This window comes from Paramormyrops kingsleyae, unplaced genomic scaffold, assembly GCF_048594095.1.
Source record: "Paramormyrops kingsleyae isolate MSU_618 unplaced genomic scaffold, PKINGS_0.4 ups110, whole genome shotgun sequence".
NCBI classification, from domain to species: domain Eukaryota; kingdom Metazoa; phylum Chordata; class Actinopteri; order Osteoglossiformes; family Mormyridae; genus Paramormyrops; species Paramormyrops kingsleyae.
The window spans coordinates 44178-70811 of NW_027326048.1; the positions used below are offsets into that span (position 1 = coordinate 44178).

The 26634-nt window shown below is 40.5% G+C and overlaps 2 protein-coding genes across 5 annotated transcripts; both read left to right on the forward strand.

Moving 5' to 3' along the window:
* Positions 1 to 4059: 4059 nt before the first annotated feature.
* LOC140586972 (adenomatous polyposis coli protein-like) lies at positions 4060 to 20103 on the forward strand. Of its 2 annotated transcripts, XM_072708525.1 has the most exons (12): positions 4060 to 4213; positions 4486 to 4599; positions 4852 to 4935; positions 5379 to 5486; positions 6051 to 6149; positions 7105 to 7483; positions 7598 to 7693; positions 7906 to 8045; positions 10139 to 10216; positions 12039 to 12155; positions 12371 to 12585; positions 12881 to 20103. In XM_072708525.1, exons 1-12 carry the CDS (start codon positions 4115 to 4117, stop codon positions 19182 to 19184), a joined length of 7833 nt encoding a protein of 2610 aa, XP_072564626.1. In that variant the 5' UTR covers positions 4060 to 4114; the 3' UTR covers positions 19185 to 20103. The 2 variants fall into 2 exon arrangements, with proteins under 2 accessions (XP_072564626.1, XP_072564628.1); XM_072708527.1 differs by lacking the exons at positions 4060 to 4213; positions 4486 to 4599; positions 4852 to 4935; positions 5379 to 5486; positions 6051 to 6149 and adding an exon at positions 6908 to 7012.
* A 1789-nt stretch (positions 20104 to 21892) lies between these two features.
* LOC140586971 (C3a anaphylatoxin chemotactic receptor-like) lies at positions 21893 to 26098 on the forward strand. 3 transcript variants are annotated; one of them, XM_072708523.1, is made up of 3 exons: positions 22126 to 22217; positions 22327 to 22702; positions 24947 to 26098. In XM_072708523.1, exons 2-3 carry the CDS (start codon positions 22440 to 22442, stop codon positions 25959 to 25961), a joined length of 1278 nt encoding a protein of 425 aa, XP_072564624.1. In that variant the 5' UTR covers positions 22126 to 22217; positions 22327 to 22439; the 3' UTR covers positions 25962 to 26098. The 3 variants fall into 3 exon arrangements, with proteins under 3 accessions (XP_072564625.1, XP_072564624.1, XP_072564623.1); XM_072708524.1 differs by lacking the exon at positions 22327 to 22702 and having other exon boundaries at positions 21893 to 22217; positions 24947 to 26093; XM_072708522.1 differs by lacking the exon at positions 22126 to 22217 and having other exon boundaries at positions 22224 to 22702.
* The last annotated feature ends 536 nt before the right edge of the window (positions 26099 to 26634 follow it).

Genomic DNA, 26634 nt, shown 5'->3' on the forward strand with positions numbered 1-26634 from the left:
AAAACATAGCTCCTTTTTCGTGTTAAATCTGTTTGGACAATCAATCGCATGACAGCTCTTTCCTATTTTAGTTGTTTTTCGCAACATTCATCTGAACGCTAAAACTGTTACTCAGTGGACGTGAGCACAGTGAATTCTGCATGATGACGTCATGTGCATACCCTTTGCAAGGGTACCCTTTGCTTACATTTTTTTTCTGAAATTTAAATGCTTATTACACTCATTAAACTGCAAAAGGAAACACAACAAAACATGATTCTGCCAAACATGTGATTGGTCCAGGATGGGCATATCAACTTCTGAAAACAAAAAGGAAATGCTCGACTGGCCTTTAAATAGAGTAACCAGAACGGCCATACCAAAAGTGCCATTGGGGTACTTTTTTGGTACTTTGGTTCTTTGGGGTGGGACTTGAAACTGTTTCTCTGTTGATTGGATATGCAAATAGCCTGTCCCTGAAATGCAATACAACTACGGTTTTGAAAACAGTTGCAAACTCAGAAATAACAATGAACAAGGTAAATAATAAAAAAATATTAATAATTATAATGGATGCGTGGACAAATGAAGGGGACCCTAGCTTTAACTGCGATCTGGTCGGAAGAACCAGAGATCAGGAAAGTTTAAAAAGAAATATACTAAGTGAGCACGATATTGGAAAATTTCCACATATTGCAATGTGATTTTATTATAAGTATTGGTGTATTTATAAAATGAAAATAAATTTCTCACAAACCCATCTAGGAGTGATTTAAACTGCGAGGATGAAAATGATTATGATCGTCTTAGAACGCATGCAGTGCTCATGCAAGTTTTTTTCCCAATGGCAGATTAAAAGTGTTTTAGCAAAACCTAAACTCCCTGCGCTATAATGTCTGTATACAATTTAAAGTAAGAAAAAGCCTGATCTTAATCTAGCTGACTAGCGATGTAAGAATTGCATGTGCATAACATGTGATGTTGGTATTAATATTGCTCATTGTCCTGCCCTATAATATATCACAGCCATTTTTAGAATTCAGTGCAAGATGCCGCGCCTTGCGTTGTACAGGGCTGTGGAGTCGGAGTCGGAGTCGGAGACAATTTTGGGTACCTGGAGTCGGAGTCGGCAAAAAGTTAACCGACTCCGACTCCTACTAAATTTAAATGGGAATTAAAAAAGTAAGTTGAAATGTCCCAATTCACAAACAGTCATAATGAACTACTTCTCTGCTGTAAGAATAAAGCCCAATGCATGCAGTGCATAATGTTACCACAAAACGAACATGTCAAGTAACCATGAAGCATGCTTTTCATTGACTGTATGCGTCACTATATGGGATGTAATGCACAGGTAAGGTGCGGCACCGCTTTCCATTGTGTCGTGTTCCACTGTTACAGGGAACTGTGAACCTAGCCTAAAGCCCCCCATACATTTACAGATGCACTGCCGATTTTTCGGCCGTTCAACGAGTCATCACGCGTCAAACGCCTGAAAAATCACCTGGTGTGTTCTCAGCTCCGTCGGCTCCCCTTCACTATGCGCTACCCTTGAAACCTTGTTTTCATTGTGTTTGTCTTTAATCTGGCATTATAGTAGAGTGTTGGCTTCCTAGTCAGTAGTTCTGTGGTGAAATGACATGTATGTTGCCTTCCTTTCCTTCAATGGATGTAGAAATTACATTAGCATAGTATATACATACAGAGGAGTCGGAGTCGGGGAGTCGGAGTCGGAAGATTTAGAAACTGAGGAGTCGGAGTCGGAGCATTTATCTACCGACTCCACAGCCCTGGCGTTGTAATGTCATTCAGTGCCGGTACCAGTTTTTACGACACTGGAAAACACTTTGAAGAACCGTTTTTTGGTATTTTCTTGTACCAAAAGTACACTCCCCGTTGCGGTAGAAAAGCACCCTTTAAAGAGAGTACAGAATTATGGGACACTTCAGACTCTCTGGGGAAACGTAGAAATGCTTGTTTTGATCCAGCTGATGTAATACAATGCAGAAGAATCGTTGTAATTTAGAAATGACATAGAGTTGTGAATCGAAATCACGTTTTTTGCTATTAATTGTGCAGGCTGAACCAGTATGCAGGCTACTTTTGTATGTTCTTTATGAACTGAACTACGGCTGCAACGATTCATCAAGTAACTCGAATAACTCGATTACAAAAAATCCCCGATGCAAATTCTTTGCTTCGGTGCTTCGTGTAATCTGCACGACTATGTACTGCTTAGTGATCACCGTGTTTCATTCAGAGGATTACTACTGTCGCACAGTGTGCTTATGCTGCATTACGTGTAGCAGGTTTGATTTGATGGTGCAATGGAGGAAGACAGGGAAAATAACGAGGAAAGTCAGAGAAAAAGACTAAAAATGTCTAAAGTTTGGGACCACTTCAAACAAATGAAAAGCGAAAATACTGTAGTGTGTCCATTGTAAAACCGAATTAGCTTACCACAATAGCACAACTTCAATGATTCAACATCTCAACAGAAAGCACCCAGTCTATACATCCAGTCGACAAAGTGGAACCAATACAAAGTAAGCCCAAGCGTTTCACTCACATTTGCGGCTAAAAATAGACCTGCGATAGAAACATATTTATGGGCATATGTGTGAATAAAAAAAGTATAACAAGATTAAGTCCAACCAGCCCCTATTTTTCCTCAACAAAAACACTGATAACACAACAGCAGTGAAAATGATGCTGTCATAGTTTGTTTAACATGGAGTTGGAGCCTGTCTATACACTAACAGCAAAGAGACGGTTCCGTTACAGAGATGATGAACTCAGGTGGAGTGAAGGAAAACAACAGCAGTGCTTGTAATCGCACTAACTGCCACACCTTTACTGGTAAAGAGCTGGCGAGAGTCCTTAATCAAACCAGCTGTTCAACAAGTTGAAAGGTGAAGAAAAGCAATGTTTTCAGCTGCTCCCATTCACTGCCGTTTGTCTTCCACAGCAGCAAGGCTACAGTAAAGCTATACAAGTTAAAATAGAAGCTGTTTGTATGCAGATAAACTGTTAGCTTAGTTTGACACAATATTTAAATTTGGCAACTTGCAGCAGGCGGCCACAGCCGTCACACTTTGTCACAGTGATACCTGCAGGAAGCAGGGGTGAGTCTAAAGGGGAGCATGGGGTGTTCTCAACTAGATCTATTTCGAGGCTTTATTGATATTATTTTGCAGATTTGGATTAATTGGGCTTACACACACACTCATTCTCTAACACACTTAAACACACTCACTCACATTCACTTACACACGCATGAACATGCACACACCATTCCTACCTCATCCAAGAGATACAATCCTGTCAGATTTTTTTTTGCCTCCTATAAATGTACAAGAATACATAGAGTAAAGGCCATTTTAATTTATGTCTTAGTTTGAGATATATGTATACCTTTAAAAACACCCACAAAACAAAAATGTACATAAATGCACTAAAAGGGTTTAGTTATTTTGTCAGTTGTTCAATCATTAAAATGTTCCTAAAAAGGAAACCCATGAGTTGTTTATTTTAAGAGACCTGTCTATTTTTTCTTTTTTGAATAGTTACTATTTCTCTTTAATAAGACAAAAGTATTTCATATCTGATTACTCAATTAATCAATGGAATAATCAATAGAATACTCGATTACTAAAATAATCAATGGCTGCAGCCCTAAACTGAACACTTGCTGTTACCCAAAGCACAAATATAACTGATAAAATCTCAGACTCTTAACTGAAATATCCCATTATTGATAATATGGCGTAAACTGCATGGAAAAATGTTCTGTACTCCTGCTCTTTGGATTTTTTCTCCTTCTGAGTGACTGATCATTACGGACAGCTGAAATTATGACCTCCATGAATCATCACACAAAGACTGGAACACTGCAGTCAAAGATCAGTCATCTGTGTGCAAACTGCATTATTCACAGGGCTGGCACTCTGAATAGGCACGCGTAAAATACGAGCAGGTTATAGGCAAACAAAAACCACCAGCCAGTAATCGAATAAAGCTCATCTCAGCATATTATTCTGGGAAGCAGCAGTGGAAAGTGGAAGTGCTGTCCATCGGTGCTTCTCTTGTGTTGGTTTCGAATTGGGGTTATTTTTATCTGCTTAGGTCCTTACTGATGAGCGAGCTAGAGAAAGAGGAAGCGGAGAAGGATTGGTACTACACACAGCTGCAGAACCTCACCAAGAGGATCGACAGCCTGCCCCTCATGGAGAATGTGAGCAGACGCACCACATGATGGTCTATATGAAATCTATATGAACATTTTAGTTAAGAAATGCACTGGTCATGCCCATATTATCGGGCAAGGAGAACACAACAAGTAGCAGCAAGGTTGAGGAGGTCAGCTGTTGGGAGGCGTCTGGCCCGGACGGGTAGCCAGGTACATGCTAGGAGTAATGCTGTGAAGGACAGAAAGCTTTAGAGTCTCTACTCGGTCAGAGGTCATCGTTCTTAGCGGACATGTGTCCACCCTCTGCCCGTATGCAGTTTTCTCTGCAGACGGACATGACTCGCCGGCAGCTTGAGTACGACGCCCGAAAGATACGGGCCGCCATGGAGGAACAGCTGGGTACCTGTCAGGACATGGAGAAGCGGGCACAGGTCTGCTTTTACCGTCGTATCCATCTGCGGTCCCTGCAATAGAATCCGTCATGTTGTATTTATTACCTGGTGCCAATGGCCATTGGTGGATGTGAAATGAAGTAGTTCCTCTTATTTTTCTTGGACACAATGTTCACTATTAAGTAATTTCTGACTTTAGTTGCCAGTTATTAAATGACTAATGTCCTATTTAAAAGGTTCTGTGTTTCATTTTCCAACATCCTCATCTGTTTATTGGAATTTGCATTACAGAGCAGAATCACACGGATTCAGCAGATAGAGAAGGACATACTTCGTATTCGACAGCATCTCCATGCTCAGCCCACAGACTCTGAGGTACGCGCCCCCTAAAGTGGATCCACCTCAGTTGGGTTGAGGTTCTGCCCTCGGAAGATGACAGTAGGCTCTGGAGCTTCTTATATAATACTGAAGCCCACGCTTTAGGCTCCATGTTCCTAATTCTGAGTTTCCCCAGTCATACTGCTATTTCCAAAACAGAAGATGTACTTAACCCTGTATTATTCTTTGGTATTTATATTCCCACATCTATGATGATGATAAGCATTAAATTACCTGGTATAGGGATATTGAACATGATAAAGTTCAACAATCAAGCCCATCTGTGCATTTTTGGCTCCTGTTTTTGGTGATGCCTTGTAATCTCTGAAGTTTTAAAGCCTTCAGGATTACAATGAAATTGTTAGAGGTGCTGTGCAGGAGGCCAACTGCCCCCCCTTATATACTGATGAGTTGTCTACTTTATTATTGTACCCCTCTAGGTAATGATGCCGAACAATGATAAACCAGCCCCCCTTGACTGTGACAGACCTGGCCAGGGAGCACAGGCATCTGCGGAGCCTACCTTGGCCCCGCCGGGGTGCAGCCAGGTAGAAGAATGATCCCCCGCCCCCTTGGTCGATCATGGCCTTCATTCTAACACAACTCTCCTCCCCCAATGAGTTTTTCCTGTCATTGGCACCTAACCCCTTTCCTGCCCCCAGATTAGTCGTGGTTAGGAAGCATCGCACAGAACGGCTGCCTCTGTTCTGCTGTTGTAGGGATGACGCAGTTCCTTTCTTTAAGGCTAAGCATTTTCACCTGTAAATTTCTTCTTTGTTACACATGAGGATTTGTCATATTTATGAACATGTCGTCTCAGGAGAAGCTTGAAGCATTGACACAAATGATTTGTCTCCAGTTTCACATCAGAATTTCTGTTGAATGTGGAATACACATGTGGAATACACATGTGGAATACATTTTACTTGAGACAATGCATTTTTAATCAGTATGCCTCATGAATGCTTTTGCACATACTTAAATATGAAATGCTACATGTAATTGTATTATAACATTTTTGGGTGTTAAACGAGATCAGTATTCCAGAGCTGTACTAAATTAGCCAGTTTCTACATTACAAAGTGCACTGTGCATTTGCTTTCCTTTTTAAGGCTTCAGATGGCCGCTTGGACTACGAGGCAGCCAGTGACATGAGCTGTGCTGGTAGTTACTCTGTCCCACGCAGACTGACCAGTCACCTGGGTACCAAGGTAACCAAGGATTACAGACCCCATATCGCCACATCACATTTTCACAAATTTTACACATTACTGTCTTTATTTGGAGTTTCCTTAAAGCTGCTCTCTTTAAATGTGATATTTTGCAAAGTTTAAAAATGGGCTGTTGGAAAAACAGAAAAAATAAATATTGCACAGAAACAAAATATTGTTTTTATCTAGGGCTGCACAAAATTGGAAATTGCTGCAGTATTTATAAAAAAAAAAGTTGAAAATTTACCCAGAATAAGCTATAGCCAAATAGAACTTTCTACCAGTAGTGTCTGTCATGTAAGTTGGTGATGCCATGAATTATGCTGACACAGTGCATTCTCTCAGTACTTTTGCTCAATATCATTACTGTGGAATCCAGAATATTTCTGTACAGTGGAAGACAAATGGCTTTTGGTGACCAGGTCTTATTTGCTTTTCTTCTCCACACTCATTCTCACAAATACTGCACTGTGCATGAGTCCAACAGCAAAGACGAGAATCATTATTACTGTCTTGCATGCAGAGCTCATGCAAAAACAGCAGTAGTAAACTTTACACTTAAAAAAAACATTTGGTATATAATATTGAAAAGGAGCTATCATAAACATAGCAGGTTTTGTTTCCTATAACGGAATAAAAATATTATAGCAAAATTTATTCACGGACATCCCTGTGAATAAAATTGTTTTCTGCAGTTGTATAAGTAGTTCATGCAGCTGCATGACCACCAGACAGTCTACATTTTTGCTCCTTCTTAGCACAACTGAACCAAACAATCAAGCAATGAAGAATGCCGAAACCCCTGGGAGGGAGCAGAAATGTGGACTGTCTGGGGTCCCCGCGGACTGGATTGAGAAACACTGGTATAGAGTGTGTGATCCCTGTGTGTACTCTTTGCCTCCATTCTCACCCAGCAGAACTGGGTCACATAAACCTGTCCCTTGTCTGTCTGTAGGTGGAGATGGTCTACTCCCTTTTATCCATGTTAGGCACTCACGACAAGGATGACATGTCTCGCACCTTGCTGGCCATGTCCAGTTCTCAGGACAGTTGCATCGCCATGCGCCAGTCGGGCTGCCTGCCACTGCTCATCCAATTGCTCCACGGCAACGACAAGGACTCTGTACTACTGGGAAACTCACGAGGCAGCAAGGAGGCGCGTGCCCGGGCCAGCGCCGCCCTGCACAACATCATCCACTCGCAGCCGGATGACAAGCGCGGCCGCAGGGAGATCCGCGTACTGCACCTCCTGGAGCAGATCCGGGCCTACTGCGAGACATGCTGGGAATGGCAGCAGGTCCACGAGCGCGGTGTTGACCAGGACCAAAACCCCAGTGGGTCCTCTTGATGTTTGGATGCCACTAGTCAGCCAGTGTGTTTGTTTTTGGGTCTTTGTCTGACACTTGAGTCTGCAAGCCCTGCTAATTTTGCTTTCCTCCTGACACCAGTGCCCTCGCCAGTGGAGCATCAAATCTGCCCTGCCGTTTGTGTTCTCATGAAGCTCTCCTTCGACGAGGAGCACAGGCATGCCATGAACGAGCTCGGTGAGCATTCATGATTCATTAAGTGCATGCAAGGCAAACGATGTAACAGTAAAACACAGCTCTTCAGTAAACACCTTTGTGTTCTTTGGATATTATATAATTATCCAGTTATTTAATGTGTGGACAAATACATCTTACATCATTTAAAAATTAGATATTCAGACTTGCTGAAAAGAGATGGTGAGAACTTCTTCACTCTGGTTGCTTTCTAGGTGCCCTCCAGGCGATTGGGGAATTACTGCAGGTGGACTGTGAGATATATGGGCTGACAAGTGACCACTACAGTGTGACTCTGAGAAGATACGCAGGAATGGCCCTCACGAACCTTACGTTTGGAGATGTGGCCAATAAGGTGCATCTTCCAAAAGTTTTCTACAAGTATTTCTCATTTAATCCTTAACAGAGCATGTGAGCGGAGTAGAGCGGTGAGAATTTCCGCTCCTCGCTCACGAGGCTGTTGGCTCCGCCCGCTCCTCCGCTCTAATTCGCACTAAGCCGCTCCGCTCAACACCGCTCCTCGCTCCACTAAAATGTCCTCCCGCTCCAGTCAAATCGCTCCACGCTCGCTCCAATTTAAAAGAGGAACAAATAATCTGCATGCCTAACAAATGTCACCTTAAACCGAAGCCTTATGTCATAAAGAAATATGAGCAACGGCAACATTGCCAGTCAGAACAGAAAATAGGCTATTTATTTTTAAGCAATATTTATTACCAATATTTACTTGATAGGCTTTTATACTTTAATTTACTTTATAGACTTGATATGCTACAACCATATAAAACTTGCACGCGTTTTGCTCTGGCTTCCGCTTGTTCGCGTAGCACACTCAAGTTTCTGAGAAAAGTGAATCTTTACTCACTGAAACAGTTTCACCACATTGTTGTTCTTGCTGTACATTCTTGTCATCTAAACGTTTGATAAGAATAGTACACTTGTATGATTTATCAGTTTTCTTTGTGAAATACTTTGCGAATTCCATCTCGGCCAATTTGTGTAACAGTCTTGATAATTGTACAGATGAATTCTGGGTAGATTTGGGCACGCCTCAGAATTGTAGTGTGAGCCGTATCGGAGCGAAATTGGAGCGAGACAAAGCGACCGCTCCAGCCTTAATTAGAAAACCCGCTCCGCGCTCTGACCAAATTCCGCCCGCTCCGCTCCTCGCTCACGCTCCGCTCACATGCTCTGATCCTTAACCACCCACATGGGCCTGTCTCTGTATAGGGTGTCTTTGAGACCTCATAACTTCCCAATTACAAGTATTTCAGCCTTTCAAATAATGATTTAATGCCGCAGATATGCTGTTATGCTATATGTTCTTAAATACCAGAATATACACCTGAATATTAATTTAGTTAAATATTATTAAAAATTTATTTATTAGGATGCTAATTGTTATCAGAATGCATGATCAAAAATGTCATAAAAACCAGTTTTTGAAATCTGATATTCTCTCCTTGTATAACGCAGTTTCAAAGTTTGAATTGGACTTTACTGGCTTTGCCTTACGGCACACTCTTGAACTAGACTAATCACGTGATGGTTGGTCTTTTGTCCAGAGGAAGAACAGCTCTTTCAGTGCAGTCACACACACCTACTCATACTGTTCAAACATCTTATGTTATTCCGATAGGTATCAGCTCACATTATCCCAAACAGACTTCTCCAGCTTCATGCACGTTGTTCAGCAGATATAATTTGGCTATCACTGTACCAACATATGTTCTGTCCTGGACCTGGACCAAAAAAATTATTTCATCGCGGTGCGTGAACTTCACTTGGATACTGCGCTCTGCAACATCCACGATAGTTTTATCGACAGTGTGTGCTTGATGTACAGCTATGGCAGTCTGGCAATTGTGTGTGTGTGTGTGTATACACGTGTGTGTGCGGATATGTGCATTTGTCAGTACACCTATGATTTGGTCACAGTGGATTAGATTGCCATTTGTTACAATGTAACATTGTGACGCATTACAAATCTGCATGAAAAATTTTGTAATGAAATGCACATTTGTTTTATTATGCAAAAAATATACAACGAAAGGTATGACATTTTTAGCTAAAGTGAGCATTTGATGAAAATATGATTAACTTACAGTTGGCAAAGATAGCAATTGTTCAAGGGATATTGCATTCAAAAACTATGTTAATATTCTTGGATATTGGATATTTCATCATGACAAGGTGGAAATGTTAAGCTTGACTGCAGCCAACTATAGACACTATGAGGAAAATTAGGAAAAATCAATAAATACCTTCCACTCACACAATTGAGTGGATTGTAATTCCACGAACACTCAAAATATTTTAATATTACAATGAAAAATTTAACATATCAAATGAATTATTAAATACCAAATTTATCACTAAAGAAATGTGTAGTTTTATATATTTTTGTTATTTAATCAGGCACCCTATACTAATTTTTTTCTCTTACAGGCAACCCTATGCTCCATGAAAGGCTGCATGAGGGCAATGGTGGCCCAGTTGAAATCTGACAGTGAAGATTTACAGCAGGTGCAGTAGCTGCGTACTGTAGATTAGGGCTGCACGATTTGGGGAAAATATCGAATCGTGATTTTTTTTGACAAATTGCGATTACAATTTGATTTGCCATTAAATTTTTTTTATGTCAAGCTTCAGTTCAATATTCAGTGTGTAGTAATTTTAAAACATATGACGTAACATGAGATACCACCATCAATATTAACTGGTCTATATTCTAATGCAAGGATGAGAATTTAAAGATGTGATGTGTCAAGTTAAAGTAATAATGAAAACAATTGCAGCATAAAGAAAAATAGCGATCTTGTAGGTAACGCTTATTACGATCCTAATAACACTAGAACCGCCTTTTCCCACGCCAATGAACAAGCAAGAACTACTTCGGTGTATGCAGCCCTTTTGTTTGCGCTATTGTGTTGTTAGCTGCTGTTATTAACACTAATAACACTCAAAAAACCGTAATATTCATAACAGAGTGGCTGTTCTGTCCTGAAACCGTAAAGCTAGATTTTTTTTTTAACGTAGTATGCATTTTATAAAATGTTGAATAAATATAAGTTGTTTATTGGTGATTTCATGTTGGTCAAAGTTTCCGCTTTTTAACAACTGTATACAGTTATTTTCTATACAAATCAATTCAGGTGAAACAAAAAATGTACATGTTCATGGTTGCAAACTCAGACTCTCACGCAAGAAATCTTACGGCAAATCTATATTCCATTCTGAACTTAAAATTAGCTGCATCAAAAACGTTACGGCAGTTTGCAAACCCTACAGACTATTTACAATGTAATAAAACTTACATACATGTAAATATGTGTGCAGAACAGAAAACAGAAAATCTCACTCCATGCAGCTGACCAAAGTTGCCAACCCTGCATTTTATTTTAAATGAGAAGAAAAATGCAGTTTTCGAATGAAGCAGCTTATCATTCCTTTGCTTTACTTGGATAAAATACAAAACGAATGATTAAACATTATATGCGCCTCTTTTTGTATGTTTTCTAAATAAGACCGCGTGCCCATACCCAACTGTAATAGCGATTAAAGCAATCTATTCTTTTAGTATTTATGTTAAAACTTTTATTTTATTATTGTATTATTATTTATTATTAAATTTAATAAGCACAAAAACATATGACATATACATGACTGTATTGTGGGTTTTACGGCTTTTTTGGAGGTCACCGATTCCGCTGCTGTGAGAATTACTGACTGTCTCTTTGTTTTGATGGGTTAGTGGTATACTAATGCCTATCAACAAAAACCAAAGGTATGATACGCTGAAGTATATTGCAGCTGGTGTTTAAAAGGAGCTCGCCGGTTCTATTGATGATAGGACCTTTCTGAAACAATCTCGGACCATGAAATAGGAAGGCAATTCACTTATAGCTCATTAGCGGAATCAGTATTTTTCTGCACCGCGAATGTAACATTTTCCTTGGGTTTCACGTGTTTGCTGTTTATGGGCCTATACGCCGCCTTCGGCCACTTCTGATTGGTGAGCATGAGTGGCATGTGAGAACCATGGTGCTTATGATTGCTGAGAATGACTGTCACACAGGGAGCATGGCATGAATTTGTAAAACTATTCTCACAGCAGTTTTAAAACCTGGGTCCGATGTGTTGTATAATGTATATCCTAAATCGTGATTTTTGCGACTTGCTAATCGCGTTGTTTCAAATCGCGATTTCGGTTTGAAATCGATAAATCGTGCAGCCTTACTGTAGATACATGGCCTGTAGCCCCTCGGCAAATGCACACTCTGCCCAAGAGTTTACAGTGAATGCGTTTGAAGTGGACACCTCCAAACCCTTCACTTTATTTACTTAGGTGATCGCCAGTGTTCTGAGGAATTTGTCCTGGCGCGCTGACGTCAACAGTAAGAAGACACTCCGTGAGGTTGGCAGTGTGAAGGCTCTCATGGAATGTGCGCTGGATGTTAAGAAGGTGAATCTCAAAAAATCAAATATCTTTGTGAATGTGTGCATCCTTAATATGGTTACACCCAGGTTTAATTTAGTCTTGTTTGCTCTTTAAAGTTTAATTAAAATTTGGTTTTGTAGAGCTTGTAGAATTGATCGATTGGTTTTGATGTTTCTGTGTAGGAATGTCCTCTTAAAAAGGATGGAAAATTGAATAATCTTCTTCCTTTTCTCCTCAAGGAATCAACACTAAAGAGTGTTCTAAGTGCCCTTTGGAACTTGTCAGCACATTGCACTGAAAACAAAGCTGATATATGTGCTGTGGAGGGTGCTCTGGCCTTTTTAGTCAGCACACTAACATACCGAAGTCAAACCAACACCCTTGCAATTATTGAAAGTGGAGGAGGCATCTTGCGAAATGTGTCGAGTCTAATCGCTACAAATGAAGATCACAGGCATGTAGATTTATAAATGACACATTTTAATGTACAACCATAAGTGTAAGAAAGGTCACTGCCCAAGATATGTTATTGTTTACAATTAAATCAGTCAAAATGTTCTACTTGACAGTAAAATTTAATTGGACCATGTTTTAGTTATTTTTTCCAAGTTTAATCCACTCCACTGCTCTACACAATAAATGAATAAATAGTTTAGCGTTTTGTGTATTAGTGATAAACTGTGGGTTACTTTGAATTCCTTTCCTGCAAAAATCATAGTATATTTTAATTTTCTTCCCTGTATTTGTAGGCAAATTTTGAGAGAAAACAACTGTCTCCAGACTCTACTTCAGCATCTAAAGTCTCACAGCTTAACAATAGTCAGTAATGCATGTGGAACACTCTGGAACCTTTCTGCTCGAAATGCAAAGGACCAAGAAGGTCTGTGGGACATGGGAGCTGTCAGCATGTTGAAAAATCTCATTCACTCTAAGCACAAAATGATAGCTATGGGCAGTGCAGCGGCTTTGCGAAATCTCATGGCTAATAGACCAGCTAAATACAAGGATGCCAACATCATGTCTCCAGGATCCAACTTGCCATCCCTCCAGGCCAGAAAACAGAAAGCTTTAATTGAAGAACTGGATGCGCAGCACCTTTCAGAGACTTTCGATAATATCGATAACTTGAGTCCGAAAGCTCCTCAAAAGAACAAACCGAGACACAAGCAGAATGTTTACAGTGAGTTTGTTGTGGACTCTGCCCATCATAATGATAACTGTCGGTCGGAGAGTTTAAGTCCCAGCAGTATACGTCCTCATGGTCCTTATGTAAACACCCCAGCACTGCCTAATTCATCTAGAGAAAACAGAGATAGTTCAGACACTTCCAAAGGTGAGAAGGATCGGAGCCTTGATCGGGAACTGAAAGGAGCTGTACTTGGTGGATTTCACCCTTCAGATGAACCCTCCAAGAGAAAAGGAATGCAGACATCAACAGCCACACAAATTGCCAAGGTAATGGAAGAGGTGGAAAGCATGCATATAAGCCAAGGAGACAGGAGTGCTGGCAATACACCGGACCCTCAGTGTGCGCCGGATGAAATAAGTGCCATAAGGCATACACCTACCATGCTTGGTCATTTAAATGCATTCAACTTTGCCAAAGCTGAGCACTCAAGTCGTCCTTGCCCCATGCTAAAAATTGAGTATAGGGCATCCAATGACAGCTTGAACAGTGTTAGCAGTACTGATGGCTATGGCAGAAGGGGTCAGATGAAACCTTCCATTGAGTCTTATTCTGAAGATGAAGGGAAAAGCGGCATCTACGGGACATATCCTGCTGACCTTGCCCATAAGATTCACAGTGCCAATCATATGGAGGATGATAATGGGGACCTGGATACTACTATTAATTACAGCCTAAAATACTCAGATGAACAATTGAATTCTGGCCGACAGAGTCCAAGCCAGAATGAAAGGTGGGCAAGAGTTAAACATCATGGGGATGATGTGAAACGGGTAGATCAGAAACCAGTGCAGTCTCAAAGCCCAAGTTATCCAGTGTACACAGAGGCAAATGTCACCAGTGAGGAAACGCACGCAACGTATCCGTCGAGATTTGTGGCACCAGAGTGTTCTGCTGGATTCCGGTCAAGGAGTTCCAATTCTTCTGAACAAAGTAGTTCTAGCCTTGGAATGACTAAAAAGATCAGCCAGACTATGTGCCCTGTTGATGATTATGGTGACGACAAGCCAACCAACTTCAGTGAGCGGTACTCAGAAGAACAACAACAGGAGGAAGATCAGCCAACTAATTACAGCATGAAATATAATGAGGAGCATCATGTGGAACAACCAATTGATTACAGCTTAAAATATTCAGAAAACTGTTCCCAAAAAAACGTTTTTAGCCATCCAAAATCATCATCTCACAGTTTAACAAAGGACCATTTAAGCCCGGGAAACATGACCGCATCCATAAAGAATTCAAGCAGACAAAAGCAGCTTCTCCCACCTCAAACAAGGTCTGGGCCGAGTCAAGTTATCCAAAAGAATTCAACATGCAAGTCTCCTGCAATTAATCAAGAGACTCTGCAGACATACTGTGTTGAGGACACGCCAATCTGTTTTTCACGAGGCAGTTCTTTGTCATCTTTGTCATCCGAAGAAGATGAAATGGAAGGTCGTAAGCGACCCATGGCTGCTGTAACTAACTATCCTAATCTAGCTATTTCAGAAAAAGTGTCTTCCAGTATTTTAGTTGCAGAACAACATACTGCTGAAACCCAAAGCACTTCACAGTATAACCGAATGAAACCTCAGAGAAATCAAGGTGCTGGTGTTTCCATGTCCGATGGCTCAAGACATAAAGCAGTTGAGTTTTCATCTGGAGCTAAATCTCCATCCAAAAGTGGTGCTCAAACTCCTAAAAGTCCCCCAGAACATTATGTGCAAGAGACACCTCTTATGTTCAGCAGGTGTACTTCAGTGAGCTCCCTCGATAGCTTTGAGAGTCATTCTATAGCTAGCTCTGTGCAGAGTGAACCATGCAGTGGCATGGTTAGTGGAATTATCAGCCCAAGTGATCTTCCTGATAGTCCTGGGCAAACAATGCCTCCAAGTCGTTGTAAAACTCCACCTCCATCACATCCACCCCAAGGAAAACACAAAATGAAAGTACCTCTAATGGAAAAGAGGGATTTGGCTCCAAGGCATGCGGCTGTGAATTCTGCTGTCCAGAAAGTTCAAGTACTTCCAGACAATGACACACTGCTGCATTTTGCCACAGAAAGTACTCCAGATGGATTCTCTTGTGCCTCAAGTCTGAGTGCCCTTAGCCTTGATGAACCTTTCATTCAGAAAGATGTTGAGCTTCAGATTATGCCCCCAGTTCATGAAGATGACCATGGAAATGATGGTGAGCCTGAAAAAGATGACACTATACAAACAATGGACTCAGATGTGGCCAAATTACAAAAGGAACCAGAAAAAGATTTATTAGATTATTCTGATGATGATGATATTGAGATATTGGAAGCTTGCATAAATTCCGCAATGCCAACTAAGTCTTCGCGAAAACCAAAAAAGCAGTCTCCTACAAGCACTTCAAGAATACCTCCACCAGTAGCTCGTAAACCAAGCCAGCTTCCTGTTTATAAATTGCTTCCTCCACATAACCGGGGACAGCAACAGAAACATGTGAGCTTTACCCATGGAGAAGATATGCCTAGAATATACTGTGTTGAGGGAACCCCCATAAATTTTTCAACTGCAACATCTCTTAGTGATCTCACTATTGATTCCCCTCCTAATGAGCTAGCAAATACTGAGACACCTGTGCCTCCCATGGAATCTGCTTCTTTTCATAGGGAAGGCACTGGTTCAGAGGGGAAAAGTGCAGAGGCGGCTGGGCAGAGTCTGTCTACATCTGTATCTGTGGACGATGAGAAAAATGAAGGGGATGATATTCTAGCTGAATGTATCAGTTCTGCAATGCCAAAAAGTAAATCCCATAAGCCTTTTAGAATGAATAAAATTGATCAAGGGCATCCGTCAACATCTCCTGGATCTCTAGTCCAACAGGAAATGGAAAAGAATAAACCCACATCCCCGGTAAAGCCAATGCCACAAAGCAGTGAATATAGAGCAAGGATGATAAAACGCCCAGGAACAACAAGTGGTGTTGCCCTGGGAGCCTCAAGCACAGAAAAAAATGAAACCAAAAAACAGGACCTTAAAGTAACCTCAACTGAGAAGCCTCCGCATGCTGATGAGCGAGTACGCACCGGTTTTTCTTTTGATTCACCACATCAGTATACCCCAATAGAGGGGACCCCATTTTGCTTCTCGCGCAATGATTCTTTAAGCTCATTAGATTTTGAGGAGGATGATCTTGATTTCTCAAAGGAGAAAGCTGAGCTCAAGAAAGAAAAAGAGCAGAAAAAGCAACCTACTAAAGCTGCTAATGATGATACTGTTATACAAGCCACAAACAGAAAGCAGACTTTTCAGGTGGCTCCATCAAAATCTCTACAAAAGCAAGAAAGATTTCCACACACATCAAAAGAAATTACAGGACCAGTCTCAGATGAGAAGCAGAATTTTTCTATTGAAGACACTCCAGTATGTTTTTCTAGAAATTCCTCTCTGAGTTCCTTGAGTGACATTGATCAAGAAAACAACAACAACAGGGAGTCTCATGAAAAAGAAAATACAACTGTGGTAGAAACCTCTAGGCCTCCAGGCTCTGGGTATGCTCCAAAAGCCTTCCATGTTGAAGATACTCCAGTATGTTTTTCCAGAAATAGTTCACTTAGCTCTCTTAGCATTGATTCAGAAGATGATCTTTTGCAGGAATGTATTAGTTCTGCTATGCCAAAAAAGAAGAAACAACCCCTTCGAAATAAGTCAGATGAACATGGGGAGAGTGATAAAACTGTGGATGGCATTTTAGCTGAAGAGCCAAATCTAACATTAGACAGTCACAGTCCTGTCTCTGAGCAAGCTCTTTCACCTGATTCAGAGTCATTCGATTGGAAAGCTATTCAAGAAGGTGCAAATTCTATAGTTAGCAGTCTGCACCAAGCAGCTGCTAGTCTATCACGACAAGGTTCTTCCGACTCTGATTCAATCCTTTCTCTCAAGTCTGGTATCTCAATTGGGTCTCCCTTCCATATATCAATGGATCTTGAGGAAAAAAACACAACCACAACCAAAGGTCCCAGAATACTAAAGCCAGGAGAAAAGAGCTTACTGGAAACTAAAAAGAAGGAAGAACAACAAACTAAAAGCATTAAGGGGGGTAAGAAAGTTTACAAAAGCCTCATAACTGGGAAAGCACGAACAAGTCTTGATTGTGCATCCACTCAACAGAGGCAAAATGCCAGTCCTATGATTTCCCGTGGAAGAACAATGATTCATATTCCAGGGGTGAGGAGCAGCTCACCCAGCTCCAGTCCAGTTACAAAAAAGACACCACCTAAGGGAGCTACCTCAAAAGCATCTTCACAAGGTCAAAATTCTAGCAGCTCCTTGCGAAATGTGAAAACACCTACAAAGTCAGATTCTAGTCCTGTTACAAGGCAAACTAATTGCCAAGGAGGCCCAAGTAAGACCCCCACTCAGTCTGCTTCAAGAGACTCGATTCCTTCTAGACCTTCTCAGCAACCATTATCAAGATCTATGCAATTACCAGGTCGTACTTCTGTGTCACCTGGAAGAAATGGTATTAGTCCATCTAACAAGTTATCACAGTTACCCAGTACAATGTCCCCAAGCACATCTTCAACCAAGTCGCCTGGTTCTTCTAGAATTTCATATCCCTCCCCAGGAAGACACTTAGGTCAGCAATGTTCTGCAAAACAGAGTGGTTTGCCTCGGAGTGCTAGTGTTATTCCAAGAAGTGAGTCTGCTTCGAAAGGTCTGAATCAGTCTGGAGCAGCAGGCCCTTCAAAAAGAGCGGAACTTTCCAGGATGTCATCCACAAAGTCGAGTGGCAGTGAGTCGGATAGATCAGAAAAACCTGTGCTAGTTCGGCAGTCAACATTTATTAAGGAAGCCCCCAGCCCTACTCTAAAGAGAAAATTAGAAGAGTCTGCCTCTTTTGAATCTTTATCTCCATCTTCGAGCCAATCCCAATCTCACACACCAGTATCAAGTCCTTCTTTACCAGATATGTCTCTAACTTTGCCCTATCAAGGTAGTTGCTGGCAGAAGTCTCCACACGGAAACTCGTCTGAAAATGGTGATGGGAGATGTCTTAGAAGACATGACATTGCACGTTCCCATTCTGAGAGCCCCTCAAGACTCCCTATTAACAGATCTGGAACATGGAAGCGTGAACACAGCAAACATTCCTCCTCCCTTCCAAGAGTGAGCACATGGAAAAGAACAGGGAGCTCCTCATCCATCCTATCTGCGTCGTCAGAATCAAGTGAAAAGACAAGGAGTGAAGATGAAAAGCAAACTCTGAGCCCCCCTTATAAGACTTTACAAAATAGTGATGGTAATTTGGCCTTAAAAGGAACATTGAGGAAAATTAAGGAATGTAAGGTGGATAGTGGGCCTAAAGATAAATCTCTGGATGAAGATTCAAATTCAGAGGGGCATCAGATGGTTGCAGCAGTTTCGAAAAGTGAGGATGTATGGGTAAGAATTGAGGATTGCCCCATCAATAACCCCAGATCGGGGAAATCTCCGACTGGAAACGTAACACATACTAATTGTGTGCCTGGCAGCCTACTTGCCATAGATCCCGATGGGAATGACACACAGTCCAAACAGTTCACCAGCAGTGAAACCACACCTGCCCATACTGTGAGTCTCGAAAGGCCAGGCAGTCAGAGCGCAATGGCAGAGGCTCACGAGACTTCAACTGCCGAACGTACTCCTTTCGGCTCTTCAAATTCCAGCAAGCACAGCTCTCCGAGCGGCACTGTGGCAGCGAGGGTGACCCCTTTCAATTATAATCCTAGTCCTAGAAAGAGCAGTGCTGATGGCGCCACACATCGGCCATCGCAGATCCCAGGGCCGGTGAACAGTGGCTCTAAGAAGAGAGACTCCAAAGGCGAGAATGCTGAGCCCAGCGGGTCATATATTGTCACATCTGTTTAAGACTGTGACTTGATCACATTATTGTCTCCAGAAAGAGCTGGTTCTACTTTGTCCGTTTCAAAGAAAGAAATCAGATATGTTTGTAAATTAATCATGTATGCTGTTAAACCTGCTTTAACCACAAATGAGAGGATGAAAATTTGTAAATAGTTATTTTCCGTTGGTCACTGCAGGCTAACCCATATTTAAGGCACAGAGCCTGGTGGAAATGTGACACTTTATTGGGGGATATTTCGTTTGACACGTATCAGAGTATTGTAATTTGTACTGTACAGTTTTTGATTTTGCATTTAATTTAAATCCCTTATGTTTTGCCTGTCTGAATCCTGAAACATTATGGATGAGGTATCACTTTCTGGACTCGGGAACTAATCTGATTTTGAAAATTAGTAATTTATCCACAAACAGCTATAGCTATCAATTTTAAAATAGCCCTTTTCTATATTGCATGAATTTAACTTTTATTTTCTTTCCTCAACAACCAATTTGTCTGTGTATAGGTAGCTGTAGTGTAACCATTTACACTATCTGTGTTCTCTGAAAGTATGGAATTGCACCCTTAAGATTTTACCAGAAAGTAGAACACTTGCTATGCTGTTAACTTGTATATGCTGTAATTCAAGGTAAAAAATTAAATCTTAATGAGGATTTAGTCTCAGGACTAGATGAACATTTCAAGAATAAATTATTGCAGTAGGTTTTGGTGTTGGTCTGATTTTTAAAAGCCGTTTCCGCCTTTGTCACTGTTTTGTTACAGCACATTACCCCAGAAAATGCATTGTGATTTGCCAAAAAGAATACCTTATGTGAGTAAAATTGTTCACTTTTTTATTTTATGGAATACCGTGGATGGTTTGTTATTTAAGAAGTAGTGCAAATTGTAAAGCCACATAATAAACACTAAGATTTTTGTTGCAAAGCTGGCTGGTGTGAATTGTCGACTGGAATGAGCCCACTTTGTTTAAGAAAGCAATCAAACATTTTTAGGGGAATAATTGGAATTATAGTCATTCGTAGTTGCAACATATACAAATTAACTTCTGTGTTTCATATTTGACCTGTGATTCATGTATCGTGTTAATGTGTTTTTGCAAGGCATCATACTGTTAAATTAACAGTAGTTGACTGTTGACTTATATCCATTCTTATTTTTTGTATCAATATTCTGAAATAACAATAGAATTGATATTCAAAGGCAGAATTGAAACAGCATAAAATCAAAGGCATAGATTTGGGTATGGAGAGTGGGACGTGTCCCTACCAATCCTAAGGGATTATTGTGTATGTGTAGGGGACAAGGAGTTCAGGGCTGATTTGGTGCCTACCGAAACCAAACCTATTCCCTTGCGTAAAATGCTCAAAATAACTGACCTTGCATATTATATTTGCCTCCCAATTGTTTAGAATATTGTGCAGCTCAATAGGTTAGGATTATGGACTTTACTCTCCCATCCAAGATATTCATCATCTCACTGCTGGGCCATTGAGAGAAGTCCTTAACCCCAGCTACTGTAAGGGGTTCTGGATGCTGGCTGACCCTGCTCTCTGACCCAAGGGTTTTATTTACATGTCGCTTTGAAGGGGGGTGGAGATATCTGCTAAATATACATGCACTAGCTGTTCATTTAATGCAGATAAAGTCCCAGATAACACGGTAGTTTCACATTTTCACAAGTTTCATTGGCATGTTTGGAGGAACACTGTGATATTCTTATCACAGTTGCACAGGGATGGGTGTGTGAGCACAATGCAAGATAATTGCAATGACAAGAAGTAGTTGTTGCAGTGGCATAGTGAAGTATTCATAATGTGCACAAGTAGAATATTAACATGTATGAAACAATGCAAAACGAAATTAAGATATTTTTGTAATTTGTACAAGTAGAGGTACATTGGAATACTTTTCGCATATCCTATCTTGCTCTTCTTTTTTGGAGTACACACAAATACAGGTGAGAATGAAACCTGTGGTCTGAGCGGAGGGTCAGCCATTTATCTGGCGCCCCTGCATCACTTTTCAGGGGCCTTGCTCAAGGGCCCAATGGTGTCCTCACTGCTTGCCCTGGAATTCAGATGGGGTGGACAGATGCATGTCATTGGTTACTAAGCAATCTGCTAGTGCATTTCAGCTTGTGTACCATTTGAACCTTGGTTCAACTGTTCCTTTGATTGGTATACCATTCTGCTACCTCGGGACAGGCTGGCAGTGGAATCCAGATATCTGAGTACCTTTCATAGGCTTAGGATGGGTATCTGCTCTAAATGCGCATTCATTAACAGCTGTCAGGAGCACCCCACCTGACCTTGCAGTCGTGGCTGTTACCCTAATTCTGCCCTACAAAGGATAAACAATAAGTAGGGAATTTAGTGTACTTATTCAAAACCGAGTGGAACTACGACAATTTGTCACCAGATAATACGGAGACGCAATGCGTTTCTTTTTTTTCCCCTCACACCCTCTTCTCCTTGCTCTGTTCTTTTTTTAGTGTACTGTGTGCATTTCTGCTACTGTACTACTGCAAAATGGACAATGTGTAAGGATTGACGGGCCATTTATGAATTTTAGGTCCTTGCTGTCTTAAGATGCTAATTTGTTGGGCCCTTGAGCAAGGCCCTTGCCCTGCAATTTCTTCATCCTGGGTATGATGTTAATCTACATCCAGCCCTGTAAGGAGGTCCTCCAACTTACAGGGAAAAACTAGGGGGGATTGGCACTCCAGCCCATGGAAAAAAAACTCACACTGTTCCATTTGGACTAATGTGGTGCTGAGGTATTGCCTGCCACATGGCTGCACTCAGGTTCTCATCAACGCACTGTGGCAACGCACTGTAATCAGCACATGCTCCTTACCTCTCTCTCTCTTTCTTCAGCTGACCCCTTGTACAAATTGGTAGATACTGCTTCTAGCTTATGTTTTCAGTTTATTCTGCTTCCTGTGGGCTGCAAGACCAGACTGATGAGCGTTTCACTTCTCATTTTCACTTTGTAGCCAAACAGTCCCACAGTTCACTACAGAGAGAGAGCCTAACAAGGTATGGTGGAAAACATAAATCAATTTTCGACTTTAAAAGCAGTATGTGACTTCATTGTAATTAAGACTACTGAAAAAATCGATTTCTGGTTTGCTCTGAAACTGTCCAGAACAGGAATTTCCTGAGGTAGCCATGCTAACATCGAAATTTAATTGAGCCCTGTTTGAAAGCAGTTGTGGTGAGTCCTTAGTTTTCCTATCTCTTTGAGCTACAGAATGGTAAATGGACTGCATTTATATAGCGCTTTTCTACTCTTACGAGTACTCAAAGCGCTTTACAATTTATGCCTCACATTCACCCATCCACACACGCGGTGGTGGAGGCTGCCATGCAAGGTGCCAACCTGCACACCGAGAGCAATTTGGGGTTCAGTGTCTTGCTCAAGGACACTTTGATGGGGTCAGAAGAAACCAGGGCTCGAACCTGCAACCTTCCAGTTGCCGAACGATAGCACTACCTCCTGCGCCACCATCATCTTCTTCATAGTAAGATCTTATAGATAGTGTGCATGATATCCGATCACTCTATTGATCTTAATATATATATTAAAAAAAATTAGTTATGAGTTGTCCAAAAAGCTGGTGTGATCCTATCCCTGTATTACTAATATTATATTTGTATGCATGTGTGTAGATTTTTTACAGTGAGTATGTGTATATATTTATATAAACTTGACAAACAGAATGGTTCTGTTATATATATATATATATATATTAGTGCTGTCAATCGATTAAAAAAAATTAACTAATTAATCGCACAATTTTTTGCAATTAATCGCGATTAATCACAATTAAAAGACTGAAACTTTTTGGATATGTAAATGTAAATACTTAATGTAAACTCAAGACAATGAAACTATTTAAATTCAAATATGATTGTTTATTGGAATTTTTGTTTAACTCTTTCACTGTCGCCGCCTAGTGGTTCGGACTCATACGTCCGAAATTTCAATAACAAAAAAAAATGACGTTCAATAAAAGAAACAAATGTATCAAATCAACCAAAAACGGCTTGTTACACTACAAAAAACCTTTCAGATAATATCTGTAGAAAGTTGCGCAATTTTTGTGCCATGGTTTTTTTGTAACAAGTAAAAATAAAATGACCATGGTAGCCATCTTTAAACGGGTCGAGTGTCAGGAAGTAAAATATAAGTGTTAATAAAATGAAAACTAAGCACTTCAAACTATTTCTTTCACGGCCAATACTTCATAAACCGTCACAGTATTAAGACAAAACACGCATTTTTCCATAAATATGACTGTAATGCTCTCAAATAGCTTGCTCACTCATCGCGGAAAAATGTCAGTCGGCATTCTGTACATTCGTGCAATGTTTTTTATCTTCGGAGTTTTAGAAGAAAACCAATGAATAAAATGACAAAGTTACCCTCGTTTGAAAGCTTGATCTCTTATGTACATAAATCAATCCCTGTAATCCTTCATTGTCAAGTATTTTTTCAGATATATGCTCTGCTTCCCTGCTAGCACATTATTTTTTACGCACTGAACCTTTGCCCATGGTTATGTTTCACCATAATAAACTTTTTACATGAACATCAAATTACAGTGTCATTTGCTTCATCCAATAGAGGTGTGTCTAAGGTTTGCAAAATGGTATGGGATGTGCTGATTGGGCATTGTTTTTCGCGCTGGGGACATGAATGCGCAACTTATTCTCTGCAGGTGCAGTATTTGTGGGAGTGTCTCGATTACGCATTGCGCACGTAGTCTCCGTGAGTTTACCCAGTTATTTTCGGACAACAACTTTTTTGACTGAAGAAAAATGGCTCGGATGACTTTCACTGTTGAGAAAGCACAGAAGATGATTTTGAAGAGTGGTTCGGGGGAAGAAAGTGTCGCTTTTATCCATTGATTCGATGGAGGAGGACGCTTTTTTGCGCGGAGAGGATGCAACGCTCGACATAAGTACATTTATTTACAGTTTACTCTTTTATTCTATAGATTTTTATAATTCCGTGATTCAGCAAATTACAATTAACATTTGCTTTGGTAACACTTGTATTGTGGTACATTGGGAAAAGTTCCGCATCGCCTTTGTCAAGCTTTGAAGTGTGCAAAGTAATGCAGCGCTTTTGGCTTTCACTTGGGCAAAGTTACGCGGGGCTTTGTTTGGGCAAAGTTATGCGGGGCACTTGTCGGCCTTGTTTGAGCAAAGTTATGTACAGTACTTGTCGGCTTTGTTTGGGCAACATTATGTACAGTCGGCTTTGTTTGGGCAAAGTTATGCGGGGCACTTGTCGGCTTTGTTTGGGCAAAGTTATGCGGGGCACTTGTCGGCTTTGTTTGGGCAAAGTTTTATCCACAGAACCATCCGGCAGAGTTTTATACTGAAACTTTCCGTCTAAAAGTCCTTCCTTGGTGTTATCCATACTTCTTTGCACGTTGAACACACGTCGGCCACAACAGGAAATAAAAAAAACTGCAACCGCGTTAATTGCGTTAAAAATTTTTTTACTCGTTAAATATTTCAAATTAATCCCATGCTTTAACGCACTAATTTTGACAGCACTAATATATATATATATATATATATATATATATATATATATATATATATATGGTAAAGTCTGCAGTGTTTTCTAATAAAATTCTAAAAGCAATACTCTGAACACTGATTTGTACATTTCTCAGTTTCATCACCTTCTTAAGATACCTTTTGTAAGTTTCAGTTTAATGTAAAACAGCATCCTTTCATTCTCTCCTTAGTGCCATGTCTGAAGAGATGCTTAACCTTTCTGTGGATTATTACTATGAAGAAGATTTTGCTCCTGACCCTGGCTTCCAGATGATGAATATTATTGTAACTGTTTTCTATGCAATCACGTGTGTCCTTGGTATCCCTGGCAATGCCTTTGTGATGTGGATAGCAGGGATGAAGATGAAAAAAACAGTCAACACCACTTGGTTCTTGAATTTGGCTATTGCTGATTTACTCTGTTGCCTGTCCATCCCCTTCATTATCACAGAGGTACTTCTGAACTATCACTGGCCATTTGGCAAAATCTTGTGCAAAATGATTCCTTCAGTTATCGTACTCAATATGTTTGCCAGCATCGTCACACTCACCTTAATTAGCATGGACAGGTTTTTGCAGGTCATCAAACCTGTTTGGTCCCAGAACCATCGGACTGTAACTCTAGCCTCTCAACTTTGTGCACTTTCATGGCTCTTGTCGATGCTTCTCTGTTTGCCAAACATGATTTACAGAGAAACTGCTCATTTTCATTATTCAAACCAAACAAGATGCATGATATCCGATCACTCTGTTAGGAAAATGGCTTGCATGTCCAGGTTTGTGCTTGGATTCCTGATTCCTATCGTCATCATTGTCTTGTGCAATTCTTTTATCCTGAGGAAAGTGAACAGCGGCCGCTTCTCAACGTCTCAGAAACCAAGGCAAATCATCGTTGGAGTCATAATGGCTTTTTGTCTCTGTTGGCTTCCATACCATGTTGTAGGGACGATGCTGGAGTACGGAGGCAAAACATCAGAGGTAGTGGCAATGTATCTCGATCAACCGTCCATTGTCCTGGCATATCTAAACAGCTGCCTAAACCCCCTACTATACGCGTTCATAGGGCAGGACTTTAAGAAGAAGGTTAGGGTGTCTTTAAAGCGTGCTTTTCAAAATGCCTTCAATGATACTTCAGTGCGTTCCAGCACATATTCCAAAACTGAGTTACCTCACACATCAAATTCAGCTGAAACATGTATATCATAAGAGATATATATGTGTATATATATGTATATGTATATATGTGTATATATATGTATATGTATATATGTGTATATATGTATGTGTATATATGTGTATATGTATGTATATATATATATATGTATGTATATGTATATATATGTATGTGTGTGTGTGTGTGTGTGTGTGTGTGTGTGTGTGTGTGTGTGTGTGTGTGTGTATATATATATATATAATGTGTATATATATATATATGTGTGTGTATGTGTATATATATATATATGTGTGTGTATGTGTATATATATATATGTGTGTGTATGTGTATATATATATATGTGTGTGTATGTGTATATATATGTGTATGTGTATATATGTATGTGTATATACACTCACCTAAAGGATTATTAGGAACACCATACTATTGCGGTGTTTGACCCCCTTTCGCCTTTAGAACTGCCTTAATTCTACGTGGCATTGATTCAACAAGGTGCTGAAAGCATTCTTTAGAAATGTTGGCCCATATTGATAGGATAGCATCTTGCAGTTGATGGAGATTTGTGGGATGCACATCCAGGGCACGAAGCTCCCGTTCCACCACATCCCAAAGATGCTCTATTGGGTTGAGATCTGGTGACTGTGGGGGGCATTTTTTTTACAGTGAACTCATTGTCATGTTCAAGAAACCAATTTGAAATGATTC